Below are 27011 nucleotides of genomic sequence, written 5' to 3'. Positions count from 1 at the left end.
TGTTTGTGATTGACTCCTCTCTGCCTTGGATTTAGGACTCAGAAGTAAGTAGTGGGTGACAGAACCTCCAGATGGCACCCAACTTGTTCATAGATCCCCTGGAATCTCCCACTGCTCGGTGCCCAGGCCTAACCCTCTCCCTGTCCTTAGGTATAGGATGCTTCTCACTGCCCAGGCTCCAGGTTAGACCATGTTCCTGGAGTCTCTAGCTGCCCTAGTCTGGGAAAATGACCTCCTGTAACTTCTGGGCTTTGGCTATCAGAGTTCAGTCTCATGTATTCTCTAGCTCTTGGTGGAGAAGGTAGGGATGGGGGTGTGGGAGATGGACTTACTGTCTTAGTTCTGTCTGACTTGATCTTGGGTCTCTCACTCTTTTCCCTTACATTATAATGTTTCTAACAATAACTCACATTTTTTGCCACCCACACCCAGAGAAAAAACTGGAGGTGGATTGCAGAACAAAGCATATTATTTCCACTTTTAGAAATTTGTTTTATGATTTTTTTATTCTCATTTTTTCCTCTTTTGTTCTGATTCTTCTTTCACAACATGATTAATTTGGAAATGTTTGGCATGATTGTACATGTATGGCCTTTATCAGATTACTCACTGTCATGTGGAAGGGGGAGAGCGGTAGAAAAATACAGAAATCAAAATCTTGCCAGGAATGAATGTTGAAAGCTATTTTCACATGTAATTGGAAAAAATAAAGTCATATTAATAAAAACATTTTTAAATGACACCTTTTTCTAGCACTTGAAGGGATATGAAATACTTGTCTTGCTGTGCAGCAGTGGGATAGGTATTATAAGTCTGTTGTTCCTATTTTGTAGATAAGGAAACACTTTAAAAGGTGAATAAAGTGCCAGACTTGAAGTCAGTAAGACCTGGGTTCATATCCTGCCTTAGATCCTTACTAGCTGGGTTACGTGGGGCAAGTCATATAATGTTTGCCTGCCCCAGTTTCCCCAACTGAAAAATTTGGCTAACAAAAGTACTACTACCCAGGTACTTCAAAAGTACCTACTTTTGATAATATCCATTGTAGCAAATGAGACAGTATTTGTAAAGTGCTTAGTATGTATTAGATAGCAAGGCAGTTTGGGGAGGGAAGGCACAAGTAATTGGGATAGTCAAGATGGTACCTGAACTTCCTCTTAAAGGAAGAAGGGCATTCTATGAGAAGTGAGGAGGGAGTACATTTCAAATATGGAGACCAGTTTATCTGGACCATAGAGTATAGGAAGAAGAGACTGGAAATAAACACATATATGTGTATATATATATATATATATATATATATATATAGAGAGAGAGAGAGAGAGAGAGAGAGAGAGAGAGAGACTGATATATATCAAGAGTGAGATAATATACATATATGTATAAATCTATATCTATATCTATCTCTATCTCTCTATATATCTATATCTCCATCTATATATTTATGTATCTATATCTATGTATCTATATATATATCTCTGTATCTATCTGTCTCTCACTATCTCTATATACATATCTATATCTATCTATCTCTATGTCTATTTCTATCTACATCTATGTCCATATCTATATCTATCTGTCTATATCTATCTATATCTGTATCTATATATCTACCTATATATGTCTCTCTCTATATCTATATCTATTCATCTCTCTCTCTCTCTAGAGACTGGAAAGGTAATTAGGGGCACAGTTGTGAAGGGTTTTAAGAGTCAAACAATTAATCTTTGTTTCTAGAGCAATAGTGAGCCACTGTCTTTGTGGGGGAAAGAAAGAGCGTGATCAGACCTGCATTTGGAAGCTGTATGATAGATGAATTAGCATAGAGGGAGACTTGAGATAGGGAGATCAGAAAGGAGAAGAAGACTGCCCGAGTTACAAGCCTGGGAGAATGGTGGTGTCTTCAACAGAAATGTTAAGTTTGAAAGAGGAGAGGGTTTGGGGAGAAAAATACTGAGTTCTATTTTATACTTGTTGAGTTTGAGTTGTTTTTGGAAAATCCAGTTGAAATGCCCAATAGGCAGCTGGTGATGAGGGACTGGAGCTCAGCTTGATATATGGAAGTGTGACTGATTTTCATAAAGGTGACAAATCTGTAAGTCCTAATGAGGAGGGAGAGAGAAGGGGGGGGAGAGATGAAGGGGGAGAGAAGAGAGAAAAGAAAGAGAGAGGGAAAGAGGAGAGAGAAGGGAGAAAGAGAAATGGATGAAGAGAGAAAAAGAAAAGAAAGAGAAGAGAGAAATAGATAAAGAGAGAAAGGGAAAGAGAAGGGGGAGAGAGAAATGGATAAAGAGAGAAAGGGTAAAAGAAGGGAGAGAAATGGATAAAGAGAGAAAAGAGAGAGAAGATAGAGAAGGATAAGAGAGGAGGGAGGAGAAATGGAGAAAGAAAGAGAAAGGGAAAGAGAGAAGAGAGATGAGGAAGAGGAGAGAGAAGAGAAAGGAGCCAAGGTCAGAGATTGGGAGAGTACCAGTGGTCAGAGGGTGATGAACTTGTAAAAAGGATTGGAAAGGTCAGGTTTCTCTGAAATACTATTTCAGAGGGTAGCTAGGTGGCGCAGTGAATGGAGCACTGGCTCTGGAATCAGGAAGACCTGAGTCCAATTTCGGCCTCAGACACTTAGCTGTGTGGCCTTGGGCAAGCCACTTAACCCCATTGCCTTGCAAAAAACCCTAAAAAGAAAAGAGAAAGAAATACTATTTTGGGGTAGGAGGAGAATCACGAAAGTTCAGTGTCATGAAAATTCCATATTGAAAAAGAATAAGGAGACAGAGGAGAAAGGAGAAGGTAGTCAATAGTGTTAAATGTAGCAGAGGTCATGAAGCATAAGGACTAAAAAAGCACCTCAGATATGATAATTAAGAGTTCTTTGGAGAACTTGTTTTTTTTTTTTTTTGTTTTGTTTTAGATTTGATTTGATTTTCAAGACTGATTTTTTTTTCCTCCTAACTCCCTCACTAAGGAAGTAAGAAAAACAAAACTGATTGCAAACATGTTAGTTGAACAAATGAAATTTCTGCATTGGCCATATCCAATTTCTCCCCTCCCAAGTCATAGTTCTCACCCTGTCCTAATTCCATCACCTCTGTCACTGTGGTGGGTGGCATATTTCATCATAAGTCCCCTGGAATTGTGGTTGATCATTGTGTTGACCAGAGTTCCTCCCTTGGGCTTTCAGAGTTGCTTGTCTTTATAATATTGTATGTTCTGGTTCTTATTTCACTTTGTGTCAGTTCATACAAAGCTTCCCAGGTTTTTTAAACCATTCCCTTCATTGCAACACAACAGTATGCCATCTTTGGTAACTGGAGAAGAGCAGTTTCAGTTGAGTGATGAGGTTAGATAGAAGCCAGATTCCAAAGCATTGAGGAGCCAGAGGAAAGGAAGAGGAGGCAATAAATGGAGAGGACGTTTTTCAGTGAAGTCTTGCTTAGAAAGGAAGGAAAATTTGAGAGCTTGAGGGAATGGTAGAGTCCAGGTAGTTAGATGGTGCAATGGGTGGAGTGCTGGACTTATAGTCAGGAAGACCGGAGTTCAAGTCTGACCTCGAATGCTTGCTAGCTGTGTGACCTGGGCAAGTCACTTCACCTCTACTTCAGTTTTCTCAACTGTAAAATGAGGATAATAATAGCTTTGGCCTCTATCCTCACAATAGAGTAAGATAAATATTTGTAAAGTGTTTGTCAAACCTTAAAATTGCTATATAAATACTAGCTATTATTTATTAGTAGTGAGTTTTGGGGAAATTTTTTGGTGTGTGAGAGGGTGTTTATAGGCTATAGGGAAACATTCAGTAGGCAGGAAGAGATTGAAGATGAGGGAGAGAGAAAGCTAGTGATAGAACACTGACCCTGAGTTCAAATCCAGCCTTAGACACTTAATACTTAACTATGTGACCTTGGGCAAGTCACTTAACCCCATTGCTCTACAAAAACCAAAACAGGCAGGAAAAAAGAAAGATGAGGGAGAGGGGGTTAGTGATTGAGAGGGCAGTCTGCTGGAGGAATGGCAAAGGATGGAGCTCAAAGACTCATGTGGCTGAGTTAGCCTTGACCAGAAGAAAGGCCACCTTGTTATCAAAGCCTGGGGTCAAAGGAGGAGAATGTGGAAATGACAGGAAAGAAAAGAAGGGGAGCCAAAATGCTTTCAGGCAGGGGCTTCAGTTTGCACAGGAAAGTAACAAATGAAGGCCTAGGTTTAGTGAGAGGAAAGGAAAAAGTGCAGTGGGCTTCACATGGGTATCCCTGCCCTCAGGAGCTTACATTTTGTTTGGGGGAGACAACACGATCCAGATACGTATGATACAACGTAGGTGGAAACAACAGTAACAGCAGCAATAGACAAAGTACTCTAGAAAGTCGTAAGGAGACAGAGGACCCTAACGCCTCAGCCCAGGACCCCTGAGCTGGGCTAAGAGAAGAATTCCAAAAGGTCTGGAATTGTGTGAAAGATGGAACTGCAGGGAAACTGTACAGTGGCCTTGGAAGTACCTGACAGGTATTACTGTGGGCAAGGTGAGGCATCAAGACAGTGACATGATCTGACTCACATTGTAGGACAGTTGATTTGATTGTAGTGTGGAAGGCAAATTAAATAATGAAGAGAAGAGAAAGGGAATTTATGGATATGCAGAATTTATTATGTACTTTAAAAGAAAAGGCAGTATAAAAAAAGTAAGCACTGTGACTTGGAGATTCACAGTTTTCTATTTAGGGCTATATTCTAATGGGCTCATTTTTTTGGTTGGGGAGTGGTTAAGTTCAGAATTTAAAAAAAAACACTCTTTAAAGTCACTTTACAGATACTGGAAGCAGACAGATCAATTAGGAAGCTGTTCCTGTGTCCAGGTAAGAAGAGGTCACTAGGGCCTCATCCCAAGAGAAGGGGATGGATGCATTTGTGGAGAGTAGGTCAGGAAGGTTTTTGTTTGTTTGGCTGGTTGGTTGTTTTTTGCCCTGTCCAACTCTTCATGATCCCTTTTGGAATTTTCTTGGCAGAGATACTAGAATGGTTTGCCATTTCCTTCTCAACTCATTTTAGAAATGAGGAAACTGAGGCAAACAGGGTGAAGTGACTTGCCCAAAGTCATACAGCTAGGAAGTATCTGAAGCCGGACTTGACTTCATGAAAATGAGTTTTCTTGATTCCAGACCCAGCTCTTGTTGCACTGGGGTACCACTTAGCTATCTTCGATTCAGACACATAATTAACCGTATGACCCTGGACAAGTCACCTAATCTTTATTTATCTCAATTTCTTCATCTGCAAAATGGGGGTTAATATAGGCTCCTATCTCCTTGGCTTGTTGTGAGGATCAGATGACATAATGTTTGTAATTCAAAAATTTTAAAGCTCCCTACAAATGCTGACTTTTATTTAACACGTGTGAAATTGTCTCTTTGTGAATGTGTGTGAATGGGGCTGGGGAAGCTTGTCCTGGCCCCTCAGCCTGCTCAGCAACCCCAGGTGGGGTCCTGTCTGATTGGACCATCTTCTATCACTTCCCTTGTCCAGGTGAGCACTCTGACCCTGACCCAGTTGTGTGGCAATGACTGCCTCTGGGGGAAGGGCAGAGGAGCTGAAGTCTGTGGGGTCTGATGGAGACAAAAGTGTGCAGTGCAGGCCCCCAGGGGACTGAGGATCCCAGAGTGGGATCTGGTCCATTTTCGGCTGAACCTGGCTGGGGATCTGGTTACCATAGAACTAAACCTAGAATGAGATCCAGTTCGCATGTGACTGAGCCTAGAGGGGGTCTGGTCTCCATTTGGCTAAACACTGGGGGGTGGTTGATTGCCATATGACTGAACCTGAAAGGGGTCTGGTCCCCAGAACTGATCCTAGTGGGTGTCTGATGCCCAAGGATGAGCCTAGTTTTGCACCTCTCACTATACAGGGATGATGTTCTGAAGGTGACCAGTCCCCTGACTGATCTCAGAAGGAGTTGGTCCCTGTGGCTCAGCCTTGAGGGGCTCCTGTCCCTATTGCAGGACCTAGAAGGGATCTGATGCCCATGACTTGACTCAGAGTGCCCAACCAATGAGTGGCATCCAATCATTGTAAATGAATACAAAAGGAGTTCCTTCCTCCTGAGAGAGTGCTGAAGGGGTCAAGTTCCTAGGACTGAGCTCAGAGGGTCTTCTGTCCTCCCCTAGCTGGAGCAGAGCCTTCGGCTGGAGTCCGGGGAGCAGGACCCCTTGGGGTACGGGGTGCTGGGCCAGCAGACCTTGGAGCTGCGACGTCAGCTTGAAGAAGAACAGACCAACTACAAGCGCAAACTCCAAGCCTACCAGGAGGGGCAGCAGCGCCAGGCCCAGCTGGTGCAGAAACTACAGGCCAAGGTGAGGGAGCGCCTGGGAGTGCCCCCACACCCTGGGGCTGCCTTGGTACAGCCAGTCCTTTTCTGGGACAGGGCCAAGCCACCAAACTGTCAGCACCTGCTCAGCCAGCTGGGGTCCATGAACTTGTTTTCTTACGCTTGTGACTACTGCATTTCAATCCAACTGCTGCTTTTGTAATCTACTGTATTTTATTTTATGCTTTTAAAAAACATGATTCTGAAAAGGGGTCCTAGAAATTTTCCCAATCAGACAAAGGGATCCAAAATCAAAGAAATTGACGTTTTAATCAGATTTAATTTAATCTCTTCATTTGACACTTGAAGAAACTGAGGCTTAGCAAAGTGAAGTGATTTGATAAAAGTCACACAGTAGCAAAGGCAAGATTTGAACCTAGGTCTGTTTCCATGGTGCATTGATACCTAGGCTTTGCATTTGTAAAGATGGGTGTAGGTCCTTCTTGACATGCCTACCTCAGTACACCCTGAGACTTCTGTAGAAAAGAGAATGAAGGCCCCTCACTCAGCACTTTCAGAAAGTTACTGGTATTTCTCAAAGTCTCAAGTGAGGAAAACATTTTGGGTGGGAGGAATCAGGCAGCTCTGGTGGAGTAAAAGGAAGCCTAAGGGGGCAGCTAGGTGGCACAGTGGATAGAGCACTGGCCCTGGAGTCAGGAGGACCTGAGTTCAAATCTGGTCTCAGACACTTAATAATTGCCTAGCTGTGTGGCCTTGGGCAAGTCACTTAACCCCACTGCCTTCCAAAAACCTCAAAAAAAAAGTCTAGGACTATGCATCAGCAGAACTAGATGCTGCTTCCTGTGTGATCTAACCTCAAGTAGCCTAACCTCTCTGGGCCTCAGTTCCCTCATCTATAAAGTGGGAATTAGGAGACTCAATTTGTCTACTTTGCAGGATTATTGTGAGCAAAGCACTTTGTAAACTGTGGAGCTGTTTGTAAATGAGAAATATCTTAAGAGAAAGAGTCTGGAATGTGGTAGCAGGGGACCTGAATTCAGATCCCAGATCACTTCCTGCCACGGTGCTCTTGAGCAGGTGACTTGCTCTTTGGATCTGTTTTTCCTCAGTGGTATAATCAAAGGACTGGATTATGTGGGCTTTGAGATCCTTCCCAGCTCTGAGATTCTGTGTTTTAAGTCCCCTCTCAGCTCTGGCATTTCCTGTTCTAAACTTCCTCCTAACTCTGATATTTTCTGTCCTAAGCTCCTTCTCAGTTCTGACACTCTGACTTCTAAGGCCTTCCTTTCCTCTGACATTTTCTGTTCTAAGCTCCCTCCCAGTTTTGACATTCTGTGTTCTAAGACCTCTCTCAGCTTTATGTTCTAAGGTCATTCCCAGCTCTGACATTCTGTGTTCTGAGTCCCTTCCCAGTTCTGGCATTTTATGTTCTAAGAACCATCTTCAGCTCTGACATTTGTGTTCTAAGGTCATACCATCTGTGTTCTAAGGGCCCTTCCAGCTCTGACATCCTGTGATCTAAAGTCCTTCCCAGCTGTGGCATTTTCTGATCTAAAGCCCCTCCCAGTACTGACCCTCTACATTCTAAGGCGTTCCCAGTTCTAACATTCTTAGTTCTAAGGTCATTTGCCAGCTCTGACATTCTATATTCTAAAGTCCTTCCAAGCTCTGACATTTTCTATTCTGAGAGCCCTCCTAACTCTGACATTCTCTATTTGCAGACCCCTTGATGCTCTAAAGTCTACCAACCTATACTAGAATGGGGTGGGGGTTAGATCAGGGTGGGACTACTCTGACTTGCTCCTTCCCCCAATCCTCCCATGCCCTCAGGTTCTCCAGTACAAGAAGAAATGTGGAGAAGTGGAGCAGCAGCTTCTGGAAAAATCTGCAGAGTTGGAACGCCAGAAGTTAGCGGTAGCTGTCTCTCCTCCTGTCCCTGTTCACCCCTCCCGCACCCTTGACCCTGGACCTGTCCTTTCCTCAAGGTTTCCTGTGCTTGCCACATCTAGGTAGGACATAGACAGGCTGACTGGTGAGTGCTAGGAATCCAGGCCAGTGGACTGAGCCAGAAAGCAGATCCTGCTCATGTCCGGTGGCCCCAGACTTGGAGTCAGAACCTCTGGATTCAAATTCTTGTTCTGACATTTACCAGTTGTACAACTTTGGGTAAATCCCTTCCCCTCTCTGGGCCTCTGAAAAAGGAGGGTCCTGGGTGAGATGGTTCCTGTGGTCTGTCTCCTATGATCTTCTGACTCCCTCGTCTCTGCCAACTGCTCCATCTCTCTGGTACTTATCTTTGTGGAGCAAATTGGACATGTCTTTGTGTCTCTAGCAGAATGAAGAACACAGCCAGGACCTGGAGAATGCCCTCATCCGGCTGGAAGAAGAGCAACAGAGGTGTGTGGGCACCTGGGTTGGCAGCAGAGCATCCCTTTCCTAGGGAGGGCACCCCATGCTCCAAACTCCCTGATTTGGTTTGTGCCCTTCTTAGGACTTGTCCTCTGCAGTCGCTTCCCATACCTACCATTTCCTTAATGGGCCAGTGGCTGTCAACCTACTTCTGCAGGCTGCCCTTGTGCCTTTTGCCTGGGCACCATTCAGTATCTCTGGAGCCTAGTCCTTTGGTGAAGCAGGGGGATGGGGCTATATCTGCATCAGAAATCTTAAACCAAACCTATCCCCTCACCCCCCTATAGGAGCGCAAGTCTGGTGCAAGTGAATGCCATGCTTCGGGAACAACTCGACCAGGCCAGCACAACCAACCAAGCCCTGGCTGATGACATCCGCAAAGTGACCAATGACTGGACCCGAAGTCGGGGGGAGCTGGAGCAACGAGAGGCTGAGTGGCGGCGGGAGGAGGAGGTAGGTAGGACCAAGGTCTCCTTATGTACTCTGCCCCTTCTTTGACTGCCTGCTCCTTATCTGGTCTCCCTCTTCCCTGAGGACTGTCTTTTGGCTAGCTCCCTGGAACTTGAGACACTAAGGTGCTCCCCCCTGGGAACTCACCAAAGAATCTACTTCAGTTTCTCCCCTGGAGTCTGAATGGTTATTTTGATGGTCTCCCAGCCTCCTGGTTAAATCTCAGAACTGTGCTTCTCCCCTCTTTCTTGGGGCTCTGCACATAATAATTATCATTATAGAGATAGGGATATGGACCAGATCTGGTAAAGGAAGCTCAAAAATTCCTTCCACCAATGCTGGTCTGGGCCTTCTTTTCAACTGAGAGACTTGGAGTGATCAGGTACCTTATCTTGGGTCCCCCAGCCCCTGGGGGGTCCAAGGCAGCCAGACCCTGGCCTTGTCATTCCCATTAATGACCATTGCATTTCCATTAATGATGATGGACTGGAGCTGTCCTCAAGTGCCTCACTGTATGTGGGCTTGCAGAAGTTATGCCAGCTGGGTAAAAACTGGCATCTCCTGCTAAGTTGGCCCCAGGTAATACCCTGGTCATTAGTTTTCTCTATGCTGGAGAGGAAAGACCATTGGAATATTTTTTGGAGTCACAGGATTTGAATTCAAATCCTTCATCCTGTATAACCTTGGGTAAGGTACCTCCCCTCTTTAGGTCCCAGATTCCTTTTTCTGTAGAAGTCTGGACTTGAGCCAAGTGATTCCTGAAGTCCCTTTCATTTTGAAATCCTGGGATGCTTAGGGATTTTCTGCCCAGAAATTAGATTGAATTCAGAACATTATTTATTAAGTACCAACTGTATGCAAGATTCTGTTAGATTCTGAGGATGTAAAGACACACAGATACACAAATAATCCTGCCTTCAAGGAACTTACATTCTACTTAGGAAGCATTTTTAAAAATATTTTTTATCATATTTTTTAAAATATGATTGAATTCAGAACATATTTATTAAGTACCAACTATATGCAAGATTCTGTTAGATTCTGAGGATGTAAAGACACACAGATACACAAATAATCCTGCCTTCAAGGAACTTACATTCTACTTAGGAAGCATTTTAAAAAATATTTTTTATCATATTTTTAAAAATATGATGGAAACAATTTGTACCAATGGAGAACATCCTGAATTTGAAGTCTAAAGGACCTGATCAGATCCTACCTCTAACATTCGACACTCTGTGATCTTCACCAAGTCACTTCAGTTTCACAGTCCTCAATCTCCTTGTCTGTAAAATGAAGGGGTTGGATCAGATGAGGAGATTATTCATTCATCAAACAATCCATAAGCATTTATTAATAGCCTTTGGTATAGCTGGCCTGCTGTATATCTCTGGGATACAAAGATAAAAATCAAATAAGGTCTGCCCTCAAGGTTCTACTTTCCTTAGGGGAAGACAACACATATACATATAGGTGTGTGGGCAAAAACAATTTGTATAAAAAAAATTAGGTTGATTTTGGTGGTAGGGCTTAGAGGCTGTTTGTTCAGTCATTTCAGTCAAATCCAATCCTTTAGGATCCTATTTGGGGTTTTCTTGGCAGAGATAATGGATTGATATGCCATTTCCTTCTCTAGCTCATTTTAGAGCAGGGTTAAGTGATTTGCCTGAGGTCACATAGCTAGGGTCAGAGAGCAGCAGATTTGAACTCAGCTCTTCCTGACTCCAGAACTTGCACTCTATGTACTGTACCATCCAGCTGCCCCAGTAGCAGTGGGAATGAAGGAGATGGCACCTGAGTTGAACCTAAAAGAAAACAAGGGATTTTAAGAGGCCTCAATGAAGAAAGCTTCTCGGGGTAGGGGTGCAGATAAGAGCCTTGGACCTGGAATCAGGAAGACCCAAGTTTGAATGTAGCCTCTGACAGTTACTAAGCTAGCTGTGTGACCCTGGGCAAGTCCTTTCACCTCTCTTTGCCTCAATTTCCTCCTCTGTAAAATTGGACTAAAAACAGCACCAACCCTCCCCCTGGTATTGTGAAACTCAAATTTGATGAGATTTAAAGACCTTAAAATCCCTTCTCCAAATGCAGGCTTGTGTTATAAAAACATTTGTAAAGTGCTTTGCAGACCTTAAAGCAGCCCCAAAATGCCTATGGTTAATGATTATTGTTTCCAGAATGAGTCCAGCCTGTAAGATACGATGGGGTACATGGGCAGGCTCCACCCAAATCAAATGAAAGTAGCTTATGAGACAGTGGATTCAAGTCTCAAAGTGATGTTATTGTGTGGAGGAGGCAGGAACGCTCCCAATGGCAAAATGATGGATGCCCAAGAGGTCAGAGAAGTGGCTAATGACAAAAATAACCATTTCTTATTAATAATAATTTTCTAGAATTGTGACCATAACTGACATCTACAAAGTATTCTTATAAACAGCCCTGGGGGAAAAAGGCCTGAGTCTGGGAGAAGGGAAATTCCTGCAGTCAAGTTGATAAATATTTATTAGTGCCTGCCTTGTGTTAGACACTCTGCTAAAGTTGAAAAAACAACTAGAAAAAACTCTTGCTCTCAAGGTGCTTACAGTCTAGTGAATTAGATGCACAGATTCCTGCCTCTTTGCTGCTAATAAAGCCTATGGCACAGGGTTACTAGCCAGGTCAACTCGGTCTGTAAGTGATCAGAAAGGGGAAGTGGAGAGAGGGTTATATTTGGGGTCAGAAGACTGTTCTTAGGTTGTGGCTTGGGACTCTGGGGAAGGTCATAACCTCTTGGGGTTTTTTTTTTGGTAAGTTAAGTGACTTGCCCAAGGTCACACAACCAGGTCATTATTAAGTGTCTGAGGACAGATTTGAACTCAGGTTCTCCTGACTCCAGGGTCAGTGCTCTATCCACTGCATGCACAACCTCTTTAGACCTCAGTTTCCTCCTCTAGACTGAGGTGGTTGGACTTGATCTCTCCTAGCTAATTTCAAACCCCTATCCTTCAGAACTCTTGATTCTCACTGATTTTTTTGGGTATAGACACATTGCTTCTCATAAACATGTCCCTACAAACACACTCACATGCATTATACAAATAAAGGCTCATCCCTCATCTCCTGGACATCTAGGGGAGAGGGGCTCACACAGTGAGATCTGGATCCTCGGGGAAATTTCCCTTAAGTCTTCTCAGCTGTCTGTCCAGAGCTGGGGTATACATGTAGGTTCTTTTCCCTCCCCACTCCCTCCTCTAGGAGAGAAGTGTGAGCTGTGCTGACAGGTGGGAGTGATAGCCATCTCCACAACTCATCCTCACTCCTTCAATACTTTCTTCCAGTCTTTCAATGCCTACTTCAGCAATGAGCACAGTCGTCTGCTCCTTCTGTGGAGGCAGGTAGTGGGCTTCCGGAGGCTGGTCAGTGAGATGAAGACTTCCACGGAGAGGTGAGTGTCTGGAGGGAGAGGACTGTGACCCTCAGGGGAACGGCTTGATCTTTGGTCTTGCTTGCACTGAATTTGATTCCCCGCCTTGTGATGTGGAAGCCAAAGGAGCTCATTTGATTTTAGGCTGATTTAGGAGGGAGAGACAGTGTTCAGGACAAAGAAGGCGATAATTCTACTGATCTCTGACCCAGTCAGATCATATCTTGAGTGTTATGGTCAATTTTGGGTATTCTATTTTAGAAAAAACTGAAAGATTGGCACAAGAACAGCCAGGATGGTGAGGGGACCAGAAACCAGGTCCTACAAAGAACTTGGGGTACTTCTTTTGGAGACTTGGAGGTCATGATCTCCACTTTTGAATACTGGAAAGGCTGTCATATAGGAGAATGATCATACTTGGCCTCAGAGGCTAGAATGAAGAAGGGTCTGGAATTCTAGAGAGGAGCCTTTCAATTTGAGGTCAGCAAAATCTTCCCCCCAAGTAACTTGGAGCTAGGTGGCCTCACTTACCAGCAGTATCACCCTGAGCAAGTCACTTAACTCTGCTTGCCTAAAAAAAAATAGAAAAATTAAAAGACAAGCAGTTTATATTTTTCCTGGAATAAAAGGGAGCCACTGATGGTGGCTGAGTTGAGTAGGAGAGGCACAGGGTTGGATCTAAGGTAAAGCATTGTGTAGGCTGGATTGAAGAGGCAGAGACTTGAGACAGGGAGACCAGCTAGGAGGCTTCTGTAATGATGTGGGTGAGAGATGCAGCTAGGTGGCACAGTGGATAGAGCTGGCCTGTAGTCAGGAGGACCTGAGTTCAAATCCAGCCTCAGACACTTAATAATTACCTAGCTGTGTGGCCTCAGTCAAGCCACTTAACCCCATTGCCTTGCAAAAACCTAAAAAAAATATATTGTGGGTGAGAGGTGAGGGCTTGAATTAAGGTGGCAGCTATATGAGGGAGAAGGGGTTGGATTTACATCCATCTGAGCTTCAGTGGCTCCACCCTTCCTCCTGTCCCTCAACAGGGATTTGTCTCAGCTCGGCATAGAACTGGCCCGGACCTCCCGGACCATCCACTCAGCCAGCCTAGGCCTGAGCGGGAGCCTCCGGCTGGCAGAGAGTAGCAGCGAGGCTGCCATGGAGAAGGCGGCTCTGCTCCGGGCACAGCTGGAGGAGCAGCTGCGGGACAAGGTCCGGGATATGATCCAGCTACAAGTGAAGAGCGACCTGGAGAAGGCCGAACTCAGCTCCAGGTCAGTTGGTCAGCCAGCAGACACAGATGAATATCCTGCTGCACCCCAGACTCAAGGCTAAGCCCTGGAGATGCAGCCACCAGCTGGGTCACTGCCCAGCACAGTTGCTCAGGGATCTTGGCTTCTGTCATCCTTCATCCAAGGCTGGCTGCATCTTAGAGACAATTCATGAGTCCCAGGACCCCAGACTCTGAGCATCCAGCCTCTATAGCTTTGGGCTCCCAAGAAGCCATGGGGAATCGGAAAGGTGGCATGGAAGGAGGGTATCCTCTTGCCTCTCCATGCCTAAGACATTCAAATACATATATATGTGTATGTGGGTATTTATTATGTATATGTCTAAAATGTGCAACCTGAATGAGCTATGTAGATGTTAATTATTGTTGTTTTGTTATTATTTCAACAAAGCTCCTATGCCCTTGTGGAAGGGAACATAGAAATTTCAGTAAAGCCACCCCTGCCCTCAGGGGCTTATATTCAGAGAAAAGGGTAAGGGGTCTCCACAGATCATTGTAATACACAGTGTATTACAGAGTCATCCCCTCCCTTTGACCCATCAGAGTGAATGAGCTGACCTTGCTGGTGGAGCAGCTCCAAAGCCAAAACTCAGAGAAGGATCGAGCCAACGAGGCCCTGACCCAGAAGGTGGAAGCACTGGTGAGAAATCTGGGCTGGAGGGAAGAGGGTAGTCTCCCAGCCTGGGCAGCTCCCCCTGGGACAGAGCCATTCCTAAGGTCAGAAGGCAGGGGGGGAATGATATGGGGACTGGAGAATAATGCCCTCCAACTGTCCATATGTTTGATGAGACTCTGTATGGATTCATGGAATAGGACCTAGGTGGTGGGTGGCAGGACTTGACCTACCTCACCTGGCTCCCCTGCTTTCTTTGCTCTTGTTATCACCTAGAAAGTATTTGCAGTAGAGAGAACATTGACTAGAAATCAAGACTCCTGGATTCTAGTCCCCAATTGCTCCTAATTCAGGCATAATTTTTTACTTGAGGTGTAATTTTCCCTTTATGGGCCACAATTTCCTTCATTTGTTCTTTGGGTGTTCCAGCACTGACATTTTATGTTCTAAGGACCCTTCCAGCCCTGACATTCTGTGTTCTAGGTCTCCTCTAGCTCTGTTATTCTCTGTATTTTAAGTTCTCTTCCAGCTCTGACTTTCTGTATTCCAAGAGTCCTCCCAGCTCTGATACTATTCTAAGGACTGTCCCAGCTCTTCCTACATTCTGGGTTCTAGGGCCTCTCCGAGTGCTGGCAGTCATAGCAAAACTTGCCTACCCTTTTGCAAGGACCCTGTGGGAACCCATCACCTTGAATTTGGTTTTGGGGAGGAAGACCTCTTGGAGGGGGAGGAGAAAAGATGGGATGCCCAAGACAGAAAGAAGAATTGGGTGCCCCTCTTGCCCTCTCCCCCATGGGCCCTGTAGGAAGCTGTGCGGCTACAAGAACAGGCAGCCATGGAGGCGGAGGAGGTAGAGGCCCTCAGGAATGAGTCAGAAGTACTTCAACAGACTCTGCGGGACCTGGCCCAGGTGTGAGGGTCATTGGGTCATGGGGAGGGGGGTTGGTGAGAAGCCTCAGCAGTAGTGTACAATGGGAGGAGCCTTATTCTCCAAGTCCTTCAGTCCAGTGAGGACTGCCTCCCTTTCACCCCCTAACTGGAGCAGCAGATTAATCAAAGTATATAGAATAAGGAAAGAAAAATCTGGGGGGGGCTCTTCTTGGAGGAGGCATCAGACTGGTGTCAGGATACCTGGGGGGTTCTAATGTCTGAGGATAGGAGCAACTCTCCCCAGGCAGCCTTGGTCACCCCATACCCCTTCCTCTTTCTGCTTCAGGCTGTCCTATCTGACACAGATAGTGGAATTCAGATGGGTGGGATGGAGCGTACCCCTGAGGCCTCAGATGGCAGTCTGCGTGGCCTTTCAAGTCTGCGAACCCCATCCCCACTGAGGCGCTCATCACCCCGCCCCAGTGGCTCTCCTCGCCCCAGTCTGTCCCCAGCCTTCTCGGATTCTACCCTTGCCTTGGTCCATTCTGCCCTGCATAAGAGACAGATGCAAGTCCAGGTAGGAAGTTGGGGTCTCCTCCTGCTCAGGCTCCAAGGAGAAGGAAGAGATGGATTCCAGGGGGGCCTCCCCTTCCTGGACTTGGTCTAGCCATGTTGGACAGGTCTGGGAGATGAGGATAGACAGGAGTCTACTGGGGAGGGTGGTACAGTCAGGATAGTGATGTGCAGAGAAAAGTGTGGTACAGAGGGACCTCTAAAAAGGAAACCAGGACTGCCTAATGTTTATTCACTTGAAGCCATTTTTCTTGGGAGAGGGAGTTCTAAGCCTTGCAGAAAGGATTAAGCAGAGGAAATCTAGGGAACACTCAGGGACAGGAATGAGGGAGTAGATATCATGAATGAGGATGAGAGTCATGGATGGTGATGAGGGCCAGGGATGGGGATGAGGGTCTGGGATGGGGATGAGGGTCAGGAAATGGGATTCTGGGTCAGATTTGGGGTCAGAGTCATGGATGGGGCCTCAGGGTCAAAGATCGGGTTAAGTATCAAGGCTAGTAAGCAGCACCAGAGCAAGGGTCAGAACTCAGAGTCTGTCATCTCTGGGACAGTGAATGTGAGGTCCAGGGTTCACTTCTAGGGTTCTATTACAAAATCATTGAGAGTGAGGATGTTGGCACTGATGATCTATGGTCTCGGGGTGGTATTCCCTCCAGGACATGCGAGGGCGCTATGAGGCCAGCCAGGACCTCCTGGCCTCCCTGAGGAAGCAGCTGGCAGACAGCGAGGCTGAGCGTCGGAGCCTGGACAAGCAAATGTTGCAGCTCCGAGACGTGACTGATGGTGCTGTCCAGGCTAAGGAAGATGCCCTTCGAGACATCCAGAGGCTGCGCAGCGCCCATGACCTGTTGAGCAGGTACTGGCACATGACCCCACTGGGGCAAGGGAAGGGAGGAGAGCTGGGACCGGGGAGCCTTCACTTACCCTTGGCAGAAGATGCTGGGCATGGGGGGAAGACCAGAGCAGAGGCCAGAGAGCCTGACTGGTCCAAAGCCATATAGAGCAAGGCTCTGGTGGAATCAGGGCAAAAACAGCTCTATTGTCCATCAGAGAGAGGGAAAAATGTGAGGGGAAGGTGGCAATGCTAGCAGGTGTTTCTTAAACTGCAAATGTGTGCCAGGCCTTGGAGGTACATGGAGGGGAGTGTCAAAACAATTCAGACAATTTTTATGCTGTAAACAATATTGGGATATAGAAATGTAGAACAGGGATATGAGAGTTGAAAGGGCCCTTAGAACAGAATGTCAGTACCTTAGAACCCGGGATGTCAGAGCTGGGAGGGTCCTTAGAGCACAGGATGTCAGAGCTGGGAGGGTCCTAGAACACAGGATGTCAGAGCTGGGAGGGTCCTAGAACACAGGATGTCAGAGCTGGGAGGGTCCTTAGAACACAGGATGTCAGAGCTGGGAGGGCCCTTAGAACATAGGATGTCAGAGCTGGGAAGAACATCAGAGGACGTCATCCTCCTCTCCCTCACACATCGTCTTGGTCCTTGAAGACTTTCCAGTCTGTCACAATATCTAATTGGGTGCTGGATTGTGGGTTGGGATGGTCAGTGATGACAAGGCTCCGGAAGAGAACCATCAGTGGACAGGGCTGAGCTGGGCCGACTCCCTGGGAGAAGTTGGGTTTGTGGCCTTGAAGCACAGTTGGAGGTGGATTGGGAGGAGGGGGCTGAGCTGCCTGGTGGGGCCCTGCCTTCTTCCCTTACCTTCCTCCTCTCCCTCTGGCCCCGGCAGCGAGAAGGATGGACTGGTGAGGAGCCTGGCAGCCACGCAGATGCAGGTGGAGATGCTTCAACAGGAGAAGGAGAAGCTGCAGCTGACCCAGGATGAACTACAGCGGCAGAGGGACCAGCTGGAGGAGGAGAAGGAGGATATCACCCAGGACCGGGAGAGATTCCACAAGGAAATAGAGCGGGGGTAAGAGGGGGCTCCCCTGCCCCGTCCAGACCTGGCCCTAGCTGACTATTTGTAGAACAGTGAACCTTCTCCTTTTACAGAGCTGGAAACTGAGGCTCAGGGAAGAGAAGTGACTTGCTTAGAGTCACTGAGTGAGCTCTGAGGAAGGACCAGGGCTGGGAGTCAGATCTGAGTTTAGGGAGTTTTCTGTCTCATCCCATGGCCACTACAGGAGGACCCCCACAGTCATTTTGCCAGGTCCTATCCATTCTCTCATGGTTCTCCATGGTGTCCTTCAAGGTAGTCCGAGTCTAAGTAATGCCTCCGTTTCTGTAGTGGGGCCCTTGATTTATCCCTGTCTGCTTTGTGAGTGGCCATTCCTGCCCACCCGGAGAAGCAACAGTATTGGAGCCCAGGGATCTGACTCGAGGGGTGAAAAACTCCCCAGTTCCCTTCATGACCTTGGCAGGGTAGGTCTCTGGGAGAAGCTGAGAGGAAAGGTCCCCATTTTTTACTCCCTATTCTTATTTTGGGCACCACCCTTCTAGTCACCCCAGTTACCACAATCAAGCTCATCCCAGACTCATCTTACTCCCACCATCTTGAAGCCAATCAGTTGCTGAGTCATGGCATTTGTTTTTTACATCTCCATCAGTTCTTCCAGTATCTCTCCCCTTTCCTTTCCAGAGAGCTACCCTATGTACCAAGTAATATTTTTCAGACCAAAAAAAAAAAAAGGAAAAGAAGAGGAAAAATATGATAATTGGTCAATGCATCATAAATCTGAAAAAATGCAATGGTAACACTATGGCCTTTCTCCCTTTGCAAAGGGGTAGAAGTATTCTTTTATCTCTTCTTTGGAGCCATTATCATTACTAAATGTCTAACCCTGGGCAAATCAAATCACTTAACCTCTGTCTGCCTCAGTTTCCTCCTCTGTTAAATGGATAGAATCATAGCACCTAATCTCCCAATATTGTCATCAGGATCAAATGAGATAATATTTACAAAGGGCTTAGCATAGTTCCCAATTCCTAGTAAGGACCTTATAAATATTAGCTATTACTGGCAATATTATTATTTTGTAACATTCCCTTCTGATATTTGCATATGGCTGATCTTTCCATTTACATTGTTGCAATCATCAAGCATATCGTTTTTTCAGCTTCACTGATTTCAGTCTGCATTAGTCCATATAGATCTTTCCAGACTTCTCTGAATTCAACCCATTCATCATCTCTTCCAGCACAGTCCTATTCCATCCCTCTCATGGACCACAATGCGTTTAGCCATTCTCCAAGATCTTGCCAATGTCACCTCCACTCTGTCTCTCCCGTGTGCCCCCCTTCTCTCTACTCACACGGCCACCAGCCTAGGACCATCACCTCTCGCCTGGGTTATCACAATCGCCTCCTGATGGGTCTCCCCGTCTCATCTCTCCCCTCTCTAATCCATCCTCCATACAGCTGCCAAGGTGACTCTCTTAAAGCTCAGGTCTGACTACATATTACCCCACCCCCTTAATAAACTCCAGTTGCTTCCTATCACCTCCAGGATCAACTAGAAACTTCTTGGTTTGGCATTTAAGGTTTTGCACAACCCAGCCCCAACCTACTTTTCCAGCCTTGTTTTATCCATTACACCCCTTCATGTCCTCTAGATTCTGGCCAAATCAGATTTCTTGCCTTTGCTAACACCATCCTATCTGTAATCTCCATGCCTTTGTAATGATTGTCTCCTCCTTCCCTTGCCCTCCCATACCTAAAATGCAGTCTTCATCACTTCTCCCTCTTAGAATCTCTGACTTCTTTCAGCGTTCAGCCCTAGAATGAAGCCCTTCCTAGGGCCTCTGGACATTTATCTTCTAATTATTAAGTTTATACTTATTTTGCATAGTATCACCTATGTATATGTTGTGTCCCCTAGTAGTAAATAATCTCTCTTTGAAGGCAGAGGCTGCTTCATCTTTGTCTTTGTGTACAGAATAAGTGCTTAATATTTGTTGATTGATTGGTTGATTGATAGTCATAAACAGTTGGAGCAGCTGGAGTTGAAGAAGTCAGGGCTGATGAAGGAGCTGATCTTGGCTAAGGAGACCCTAAGCAAGGCCACTTTGGCAAAGGAAGTGATGGAGGCTGAGAAGATGGAAGTGACGGAGGCACTGACCAAGGTGGGATCTTCCCCAGACTTCTGAATTGACCCAAGACCCCATAGAATATAGGGTTCAAAGGGACCTTGAGGGTCTACAGGGTGACCTCATTTCTTACGACCTTGTTCGTAGAGTTGGAGAGTCCTAGTATATCAGCCATTGATATTGTTCAGTGGTGTTCGAGTCCTCATGACCCTAGTGTACCACCACTGTCCATAGGGTTTTCTTGTCAATGATACTGGAGGGGTTTGCCATTTCTGCTATTTCCTTCTCCTGTGGCCACCTTTGTCAACATGTTTCACCATGACCTGTCTGTCTTGTGTATCCCTATACAACATAGCTCAGAGGGACATTGATCTGTCATGACAAGGCAGTGATCCAGAAAGGATAGAAAGATGGATCAGAACTAGGAGGAACCTTAGAATCTGGAATTTATAAGTTGGAAGGAATCTTAGATGAAGGAATTTTAGATTGAGGAAGGTCCTTAGAACACATAGTGTCAGAGTTGGGAGGGAGGGCCCATAGAACACAAGTCAGCAGAGCTGGGAGAACCCTTAGAACACAGGATGTCAGAACTGGGAGGGTCCTTAGAACACAGGATGGCAGAATTGGAAGGGTCCTTAGAACATAGAATGTCAGGGCTGGGAGGGTCCTTAGAATACAGAATGTCAGAGTTGGGAGGGCCTTCAAAAATATAGTCCAAATCCCAATCCCACAGAGTAGAAGGGAGAAGGCCAGCTTGTTGTGTCCCAGTCTGTAGCAGTAATATAAGTAATGCCTTAGGGTGATCCTGCTTGCAATTCATGGGTCAGAATATAGTTATGAGGGGCAGCTAGGTGGCGCAGTGGATAGAGCACTGGCCCTGGAGTCAGGAGGACCTGAGTTCATATCTAGCCTCAGACACTTAGTAACTTAGCTATGTGACCTTGGGCAAGTCACTTAATTCCATTGCCTTAATAAATTAAATTATTTTTTTAAAAAAAGAATATGGTTATGACCATGCTTCATTGGATCCCACCCAAGGGGTTTCAGTGATTGAGAGAGCCCTGGGCTTAGCTGGGAGGGAGGCCCAGACCAGGTGGTATGATAGAAGTCCTGTGGTCGAGTGTCTTTAGAGAGAACTGTTTGGTTGGAACAAGATGTTCAGGAAGGAACCCTTGCCCCACCCCAGTCCTGGGAGGCTACATCCTGCCTGGGGGTGCAGCCTGAGGCAGGAGTGAGGAGGGCTGGGGCAGTCCCACCAATGGAAGGAATAATTCTCCCAAAAGCAGCAACCAGCTGGTCAGCTGATTCCCCCTCCCCACCAGGCTGTCTTGTCTCTTCCTAGAGCCCCCCAGGGAAGTTTGGCACCCTGACCTAGGTCCCATAGACCAGGAATTCCCTGATGCCACTTGGAACCTTAGGCAGCTGCCAGGCTCATGGGGTGAGACCCTGGGTCATCTGGCAGAGCTGCTCCTCTGGGGCCTCTTCCCTCCAGCAGGCCTTGGCTGCTGCCTTATGTCTAGCTTCAGTGCCTGCATCGTCCCTGGTAGATCTGATCCTTTCTGACCAATTAGATTGGTTGTGTTTCTGTTTGCTTTTTATACTATTTGTTGTATACAGGGATTTTTTCCTTTTCTCTTTTTATCTAACTTTATTCATCTCTGTTTCCCTATGCCTCTCATCTCTTGTTGTCTTTTTATTTTTTTCTTCCATATCTGCTTTATTTTAATTTCTCTGTCTCTCTTTGTCTCTCTCTTCTCTCTGTCTCTCTCTCTCTCTCTCTCTCTCTCTCCCCACATGTACCTCTCTCCCGTCATGTTCCCCTGTGTCTTTGTCTCTCTGGCATCCTTGGAGCAGGTGGAAGCCAACAGGGCTGAGCTGGAGCTGTCCATGAACAAACTGAAGGGAGAAGAAGCATCTCTGCGGGATTCCTTGTCCAAACTGAGTGCTCTCAATGAGGGCTTGGCCCAAGACAAACGGGAACTGAACCAATTGGTCTCTCAGGTACTGTCTGTCTGCCACCTGGGGGAGCAGGGCAAGGCACCCAGTGTCCTCCCTCCAACACCTGCTTGGGCCTTCACCTAAGCACTGCCCTGTCCCCTTGGGTGGCAGCCAGAGGTCCTCCATGATCCTGGACCCAAACAGCTGCCAGGAGGGCAGGCATGGGGGGACCCCAATCCCTTCCTCTGGAGCCCCTAGCTTCTCTTTTTTCCTTTTTCTCCTCTGCCTCTATGTCCTTTTCTCCTTTTTTTCTTTCTTTCCGTCTCTCTCTCCTCCTCCTTCTTCTTTCTTCTTCAACATACAAGATCCAAATTGGGATTCTGGCAAGTCACTATTCCCTTCATTGGGCCTCAGTTTCCTCACCTGTAATATGAAGGGATGTGACCAGCTGGCCACGGAGGCTACAGTTCCATCACCTTCACTCCTCTCTTCCTTCTCTGTCATCCTCATTCCCTTTTCCTTTCTCATTCTCCATTTTCTACCTCCATTCCCCATTGTTCTGTTCTTCCCCCTTTCTGTTCTACTTGTCTCCTCTTCCCCACATCTACGTCCCCAGAGGAGTCCTTGGCTAATACCTCCCCCCCCACCCCCAGCCTCCTGATGGAAGGGACTTCCTGGGAGGTCAGTCTCTGGTCCAAGGGGAATGGGATCCCAGTCCAGGGCTGATAGACCCAGGGCTCCCCCGGGCATGGCTGGGAGCCATCGTCCCCTTTGACTTTTCCTAGCTTGAAGAGGAACGGGGAACCCTCCTTGGGCAGAAGCGGGATGCCGAGCAGGAGAAAGCAGCTGCTCAGGAGCTGGTGGCCCAGTTGGAGCAGGAGAAGCTGGTGCAAGAGACAGACAGACAGAGTCTGGAACGTTCCCTCCAGGCTGCGGAGCTGGCCCGGGAGGCCCTGGAGCAGCAGCTGCCTGCCTTTCAGAAGGAGCGGGGCCAGCTCCAAGATCAGCTGGCACAGGTAGGGAGAAGTGCCCTTAATTCTGTGATGGCAGAGCTCCCTGGGCACCAGGAGGGGCCTTGGCTTTGACAAGGGGACTCAGAATAGGACAGGGTTGCCCTCAATGGAGCCGACTTGGGGCAGGAAGTATTATTTTTTTCTTTAAAATATTTTTTCTTTTTTTTTCCAGAATGAATCTTTAATTGCCTAGCTGTGTGACCTTGGGCAAGTCACTTAACCCCTTAAATAAATAAAAATTAAAAAAAAAAAGAATTCATCTTAATGCTTCTCCAGCCTGGAAACATTGATTAGAGTTAGCCACCACCCATCAGGGAAGACATCCTGGAAGAATTGTTTTTAAATCCTGGGTTTTGAAATTGAGGAGGGACCTGGGTGGGCAGAGGCCATTCAGGTGAGGACCTGTTAGGGAGAGGAAGAGAATCAAGAAAGAGCCCCTCCCCATAGCCCAGGTGGGAGTCTCGGGATAGTTCAGAATGACCCCTCGGGGACTAACCCACCCCACTGCTTCGGCACAGATGTCAAGACAGTTTGGAGCGCAGCAGGAGGAACTTCAGAGAACTCACCGAGATGCAGAGCGGCACGCAGAGGCGCTGGACCGGGCTTTCCGGGAGATGGAATCACTGACCAAAGAGCGGGCCAGCCTGCTAGTGCAGCTGACCGCCTCTGAACGAGAGAATCGCTCCCTGGCTGAGGAGGTCGCTGGCCTCCGGTAAGGAGATGTTGTGGGGAGGGCTCCTTTCAACAGCAACCTAGCCCCTTGAAAAAGAGGGTGAGGGGTGGATGGAGGGGTGGGTAGGCACAGACACAGGAAGGACAACCTGGGGAAGAGGACAGGGCAGCTAAAGAGATTAGGAAGGGCTTCCTGAAGGAGGAGATGCATAAGCTGAGCCTGGAATGATTCAGAGGATTTTAAGAGGGGGCTATGGAAGGGAGTGCCTTCCAGGAATGGGGGGGATACAGCTTATACAGAGGCCTAGCGATGGGAGATGGAGAGCCAAGTTTAAGAAATAGCAGGAAGCCCTGTTGTACTGAGATCTATCACCTCTGAGCCTTTGTTCTGGCCATCCTCCCTCCATTAAATCCTTACTGCCTTTAAGATTCATCTCAGGGGTGGCTAGGTGGCACAGTGGATAGAGCACTGGCCCTGGAGTCAGGAGTACCTGGGTTCAAATCCAGCCTCAGACACTTAATCATTACCTAGCTGTGTGGCCTTGGGCAAGCCACTTAACCCCCATTGCCTTGCAAAAACCTTAAAAAAAAAAAAGATTCATCTCAAAAATCATCCTCTACTCAAAGTCTTTCCTGTTCCTCCTGACAGTGCTCTCCCTCCCTAAACTATCTCATATTAATTTTGAATTCATTTTTTATGTCACGTGTTCATAGTGGAATGTAAGGTTATTGAGAGGAAGGGTTTCATTATGGTTTTTGTATTTCCCTTGCCAGACACTTGGTAGGCACAAGAAGTGGAGTATGTGAAAGGGAGGATATTAATAAGCCTGTGAAAGTAAGGCAGGAACATTTCATGGAGGACTTTAAATGTAGGCTGAAGAGTTTGCCTATCTGAGGCATGAGGGAGCCCTTGAGGATTCTTGAGATCCTCATCCTGGGAAGAGGGAGTAAGAGTGGTTAATAATATTAGTAACAACAGGAGCAGCTAGATGGCACAGTGAATAGAGCACCAGCCCTGGAGTCAGGGCTGAGTTCAAATCCAGCCTCAGACATTTAATAATTACCTAGCTGTGTGGCCTTGGGCAAGTCACTTTACCCCATCGACTTAGAAAAAAAACAATATTAGTAACAGTTCTTGTTTCTGTAGTGTTGAAGATTAGTGGTCTCTCACTATGTTCTTTTTTTTTTTTTAGATAGATATTTGCTAGGCAATGGGGTTAAGAGACTTGCCCAAGGCCACACAGCTGGGTAATTTTTAAGTTTCTGATATCAGATTTGAACTTAGGTCCTCCTGAATCCAGGGTCAGTTCTCTATCCACTGTGCCACCTAGCCGCCCGTCACTATGTTCTTAATAGGAGTATTGGCATCCCCTCTTACAAGGGAAGAAACTGAGATTTAGAGGGGACAAGGATCTGTTTCAAGGCTTAGCTCTTAGAGAACCCCAGCTCTGACTCCAAGATGGGGACACTCCCTCCAAAGGTGCAGTAGGTACAGTAACCCAGGAGCTGTGTTTACCAACACATGCCCTGGGAGCTGCTGCTGACTGTGGAACAGAGTTATAGGTAGGCAAAGCTTTTCATAAAATAGTATCTGTCATGATGAAGCAGGTGTCCCCAGATACTGACTGAGCCCCCTGAGCAGAGGTGACTGTGTCTGCCTTCACCTGGCCACACCCTAATTAATTCCTTTTCCTAGACTCAGTTTCTTCCTTTGTAAAATGAAGAGTTGGAACTAGCTCGAGGGGTCTTTTGTTTATTGTTTTAAAATTTAGTATTTTATTTTTCCTCAATTACATGTAAAGACAATTTACAATTTTTATTTTTAAACTTTGACTTCCACATTCTTTCCCTTCTTCCCCACCTTCCTTATTGAGAAAGCACGTCATCTGATATGTTATACACGAGCAGTGATGCAAAATATATTTCTATATTAGTCATGTTGTCAAAGAAAACAGACCCCCCCCAAAAAAAAACCTCAAGAAAAATAAAGTAAAAAGAGTATGCTTTAGTCTGTATTCAAACACCTAATTCTTTCTCTGGGGGAAGACAGCATTTTTCATCATAAATCTTCAGAATAGGGCAGCTAGGTGATTCAATGGATAGAGCATCAGCTCTGGAGTCAGGAGGACCTGAGTTCAAATCCAGCCTCAGACACTTAATAATTACTTAGCTGTGTGACCCTGGGCAAATCACTTAATCCCATTGCCTTGCAAAAACCAAAAGTAAGTAAATAAATAAATAGAATCTTCAGAGTTGACTTAGATCATTGAATTATTGAGAATAGGTAAGTCATTCACAGCTGATCATTTTGTAATATTGCTGCAACATTGTTCACAGTACACTTCACTTTGTCTCAACTCATGTAAGTCTTCCCAGAGTTTTTGGAGACCCATCTGCTCATCATTTCTTGTAGCAGAACAGAACTCTGTCCCATACCACAACTTGTTCAGCTCAGCTTCAGTTGGTGGACGTCCCCTCAATTCCCAATTTTTTGCTGCCAGAAAAGAGCTGCTATAAATATTTTTATACATATAAGTCATTTTCCTTTTTATATTTTTTCTCTTTTTTGGATGTAAACCTAGAAGTGGTATTGCTAAATTCAACATGATTTTATTAGCTTGGAGTTTCTTAACCGGAGGTCTTTTGATAAATGTCCAGGAGTCTGTAAACTTGGGTGGGGAAAAGAAAACCACATCTTTATTTTTACTAACTTTTCACTTCCTTTGGAAACCTGAATTTTATTTTATACTTTAAAGACAGCCGCATCAGATGCTGGGCTTCTGACTCAAAAGGTTATTCCTGGGCCCAATTATTTCTAAGCTCCCTTCTAGGTCTGACCATCTAAGATGATGATGATGGTGATGAAGAAGAAGAAGAAGAAGAATATGGAGAGGGAGGTGTAAGGTTTGGAAAGGGTCAAATATCCCATTTTATTCTCAAAGCCACCCTGGGAAGGGGGTTCAATTCCTATCTTCATTTAACAGATGAGGAAACTGAGGCATCTAGAAATTAAGTGACTTGCCCAAAGCCACACAGGTAGTACCCTCTAGTGCTGACATTCTAAGCACCCCCCCCCAGCTCTGACTTTCTGTTTTCTAAGGTACACTCAGATGTTCTGTGTTGTAAGGTGCTCTCTGAAACTCCAGAGTCCTTGAAGAGGTGGCTGCCATGGGAGGTCCTTGAACCTACATCTCCCAAGGCCAGAGTACCTCCCTCACTGGACCTGTGTCTCTCCCCAGCTCAGAGAAGGACACCCTAGAGACCAGCCTGTTTGATGCCCACCGACAGCTCAGCCAGATGGAGGCGCGCAGGGAGCAGCTGGAGGCTGATGTGCAGGGCCTACTACTGGCCAAGGAGACCCTGACCGGTGTGTCCCTGTGCTTTGGGGGACCGAGGGTGGGAGGGGGCCACCTGGGACCTGGCACTGTTAGGAGGAC

At 46.3% G+C, this 27011-nt stretch overlaps 1 protein-coding gene across 7 annotated transcripts in view; it reads left to right on the top strand.

Moving 5' to 3' along the window:
* The window catches only part of CROCC (ciliary rootlet coiled-coil, rootletin), a 74268-nt gene that overhangs the window by 22630 nt on the left and 24627 nt on the right, over window positions 1–27011 (top strand). Inside the window, exons 1-17 of one of the 7 annotated variants that reach the window (XM_074218297.1) lie at window positions 1504–4847; window positions 6153–6338; window positions 8144–8227; window positions 8646–8710; window positions 9010–9175; window positions 12490–12596; window positions 13613–13840; window positions 14401–14497; window positions 15276–15380; window positions 15687–15917; window positions 16573–16772; window positions 17656–17838; window positions 19843–19987; window positions 21806–21952; window positions 22675–22905; window positions 23421–23614; window positions 26814–26941. In XM_074218297.1, coding sequence (XP_074074398.1) covers window positions 4641–4847; window positions 6153–6338; window positions 8144–8227; window positions 8646–8710; window positions 9010–9175; window positions 12490–12596; window positions 13613–13840; window positions 14401–14497; window positions 15276–15380; window positions 15687–15917; window positions 16573–16772; window positions 17656–17838; window positions 19843–19987; window positions 21806–21952; window positions 22675–22905; window positions 23421–23614; window positions 26814–26941 — 2704 coding nt within the window. In that variant the 5' untranslated portion in view covers window positions 1504–4640. Of the gene's footprint in view, window positions 1–1503; window positions 4848–6152; window positions 6339–8143; window positions 8228–8645; window positions 8711–9009; window positions 9176–12489; window positions 12597–13612; window positions 13841–14400; window positions 14498–15275; window positions 15381–15686; window positions 15918–16572; window positions 16773–17655; window positions 17839–19842; window positions 19988–21805; window positions 21953–22674; window positions 22906–23420; window positions 23615–26813; window positions 26942–27011 lie in introns of those variants that run through there. The other 6 variants (XM_074218298.1, XM_074218299.1, XM_074218304.1 and 3 more) reach the window with 6 other exon arrangements.

Source organism: Macrotis lagotis, chromosome 1, assembly GCF_037893015.1.
Source record: "Macrotis lagotis isolate mMagLag1 chromosome 1, bilby.v1.9.chrom.fasta, whole genome shotgun sequence".
Taxonomy (NCBI): Eukaryota; Metazoa; Chordata; class Mammalia; order Peramelemorphia; family Peramelidae; genus Macrotis; species Macrotis lagotis.
Note: the sequence above shows the minus strand (reverse complement) of the source record. Positions and strands in the feature narration are given on the sequence as shown.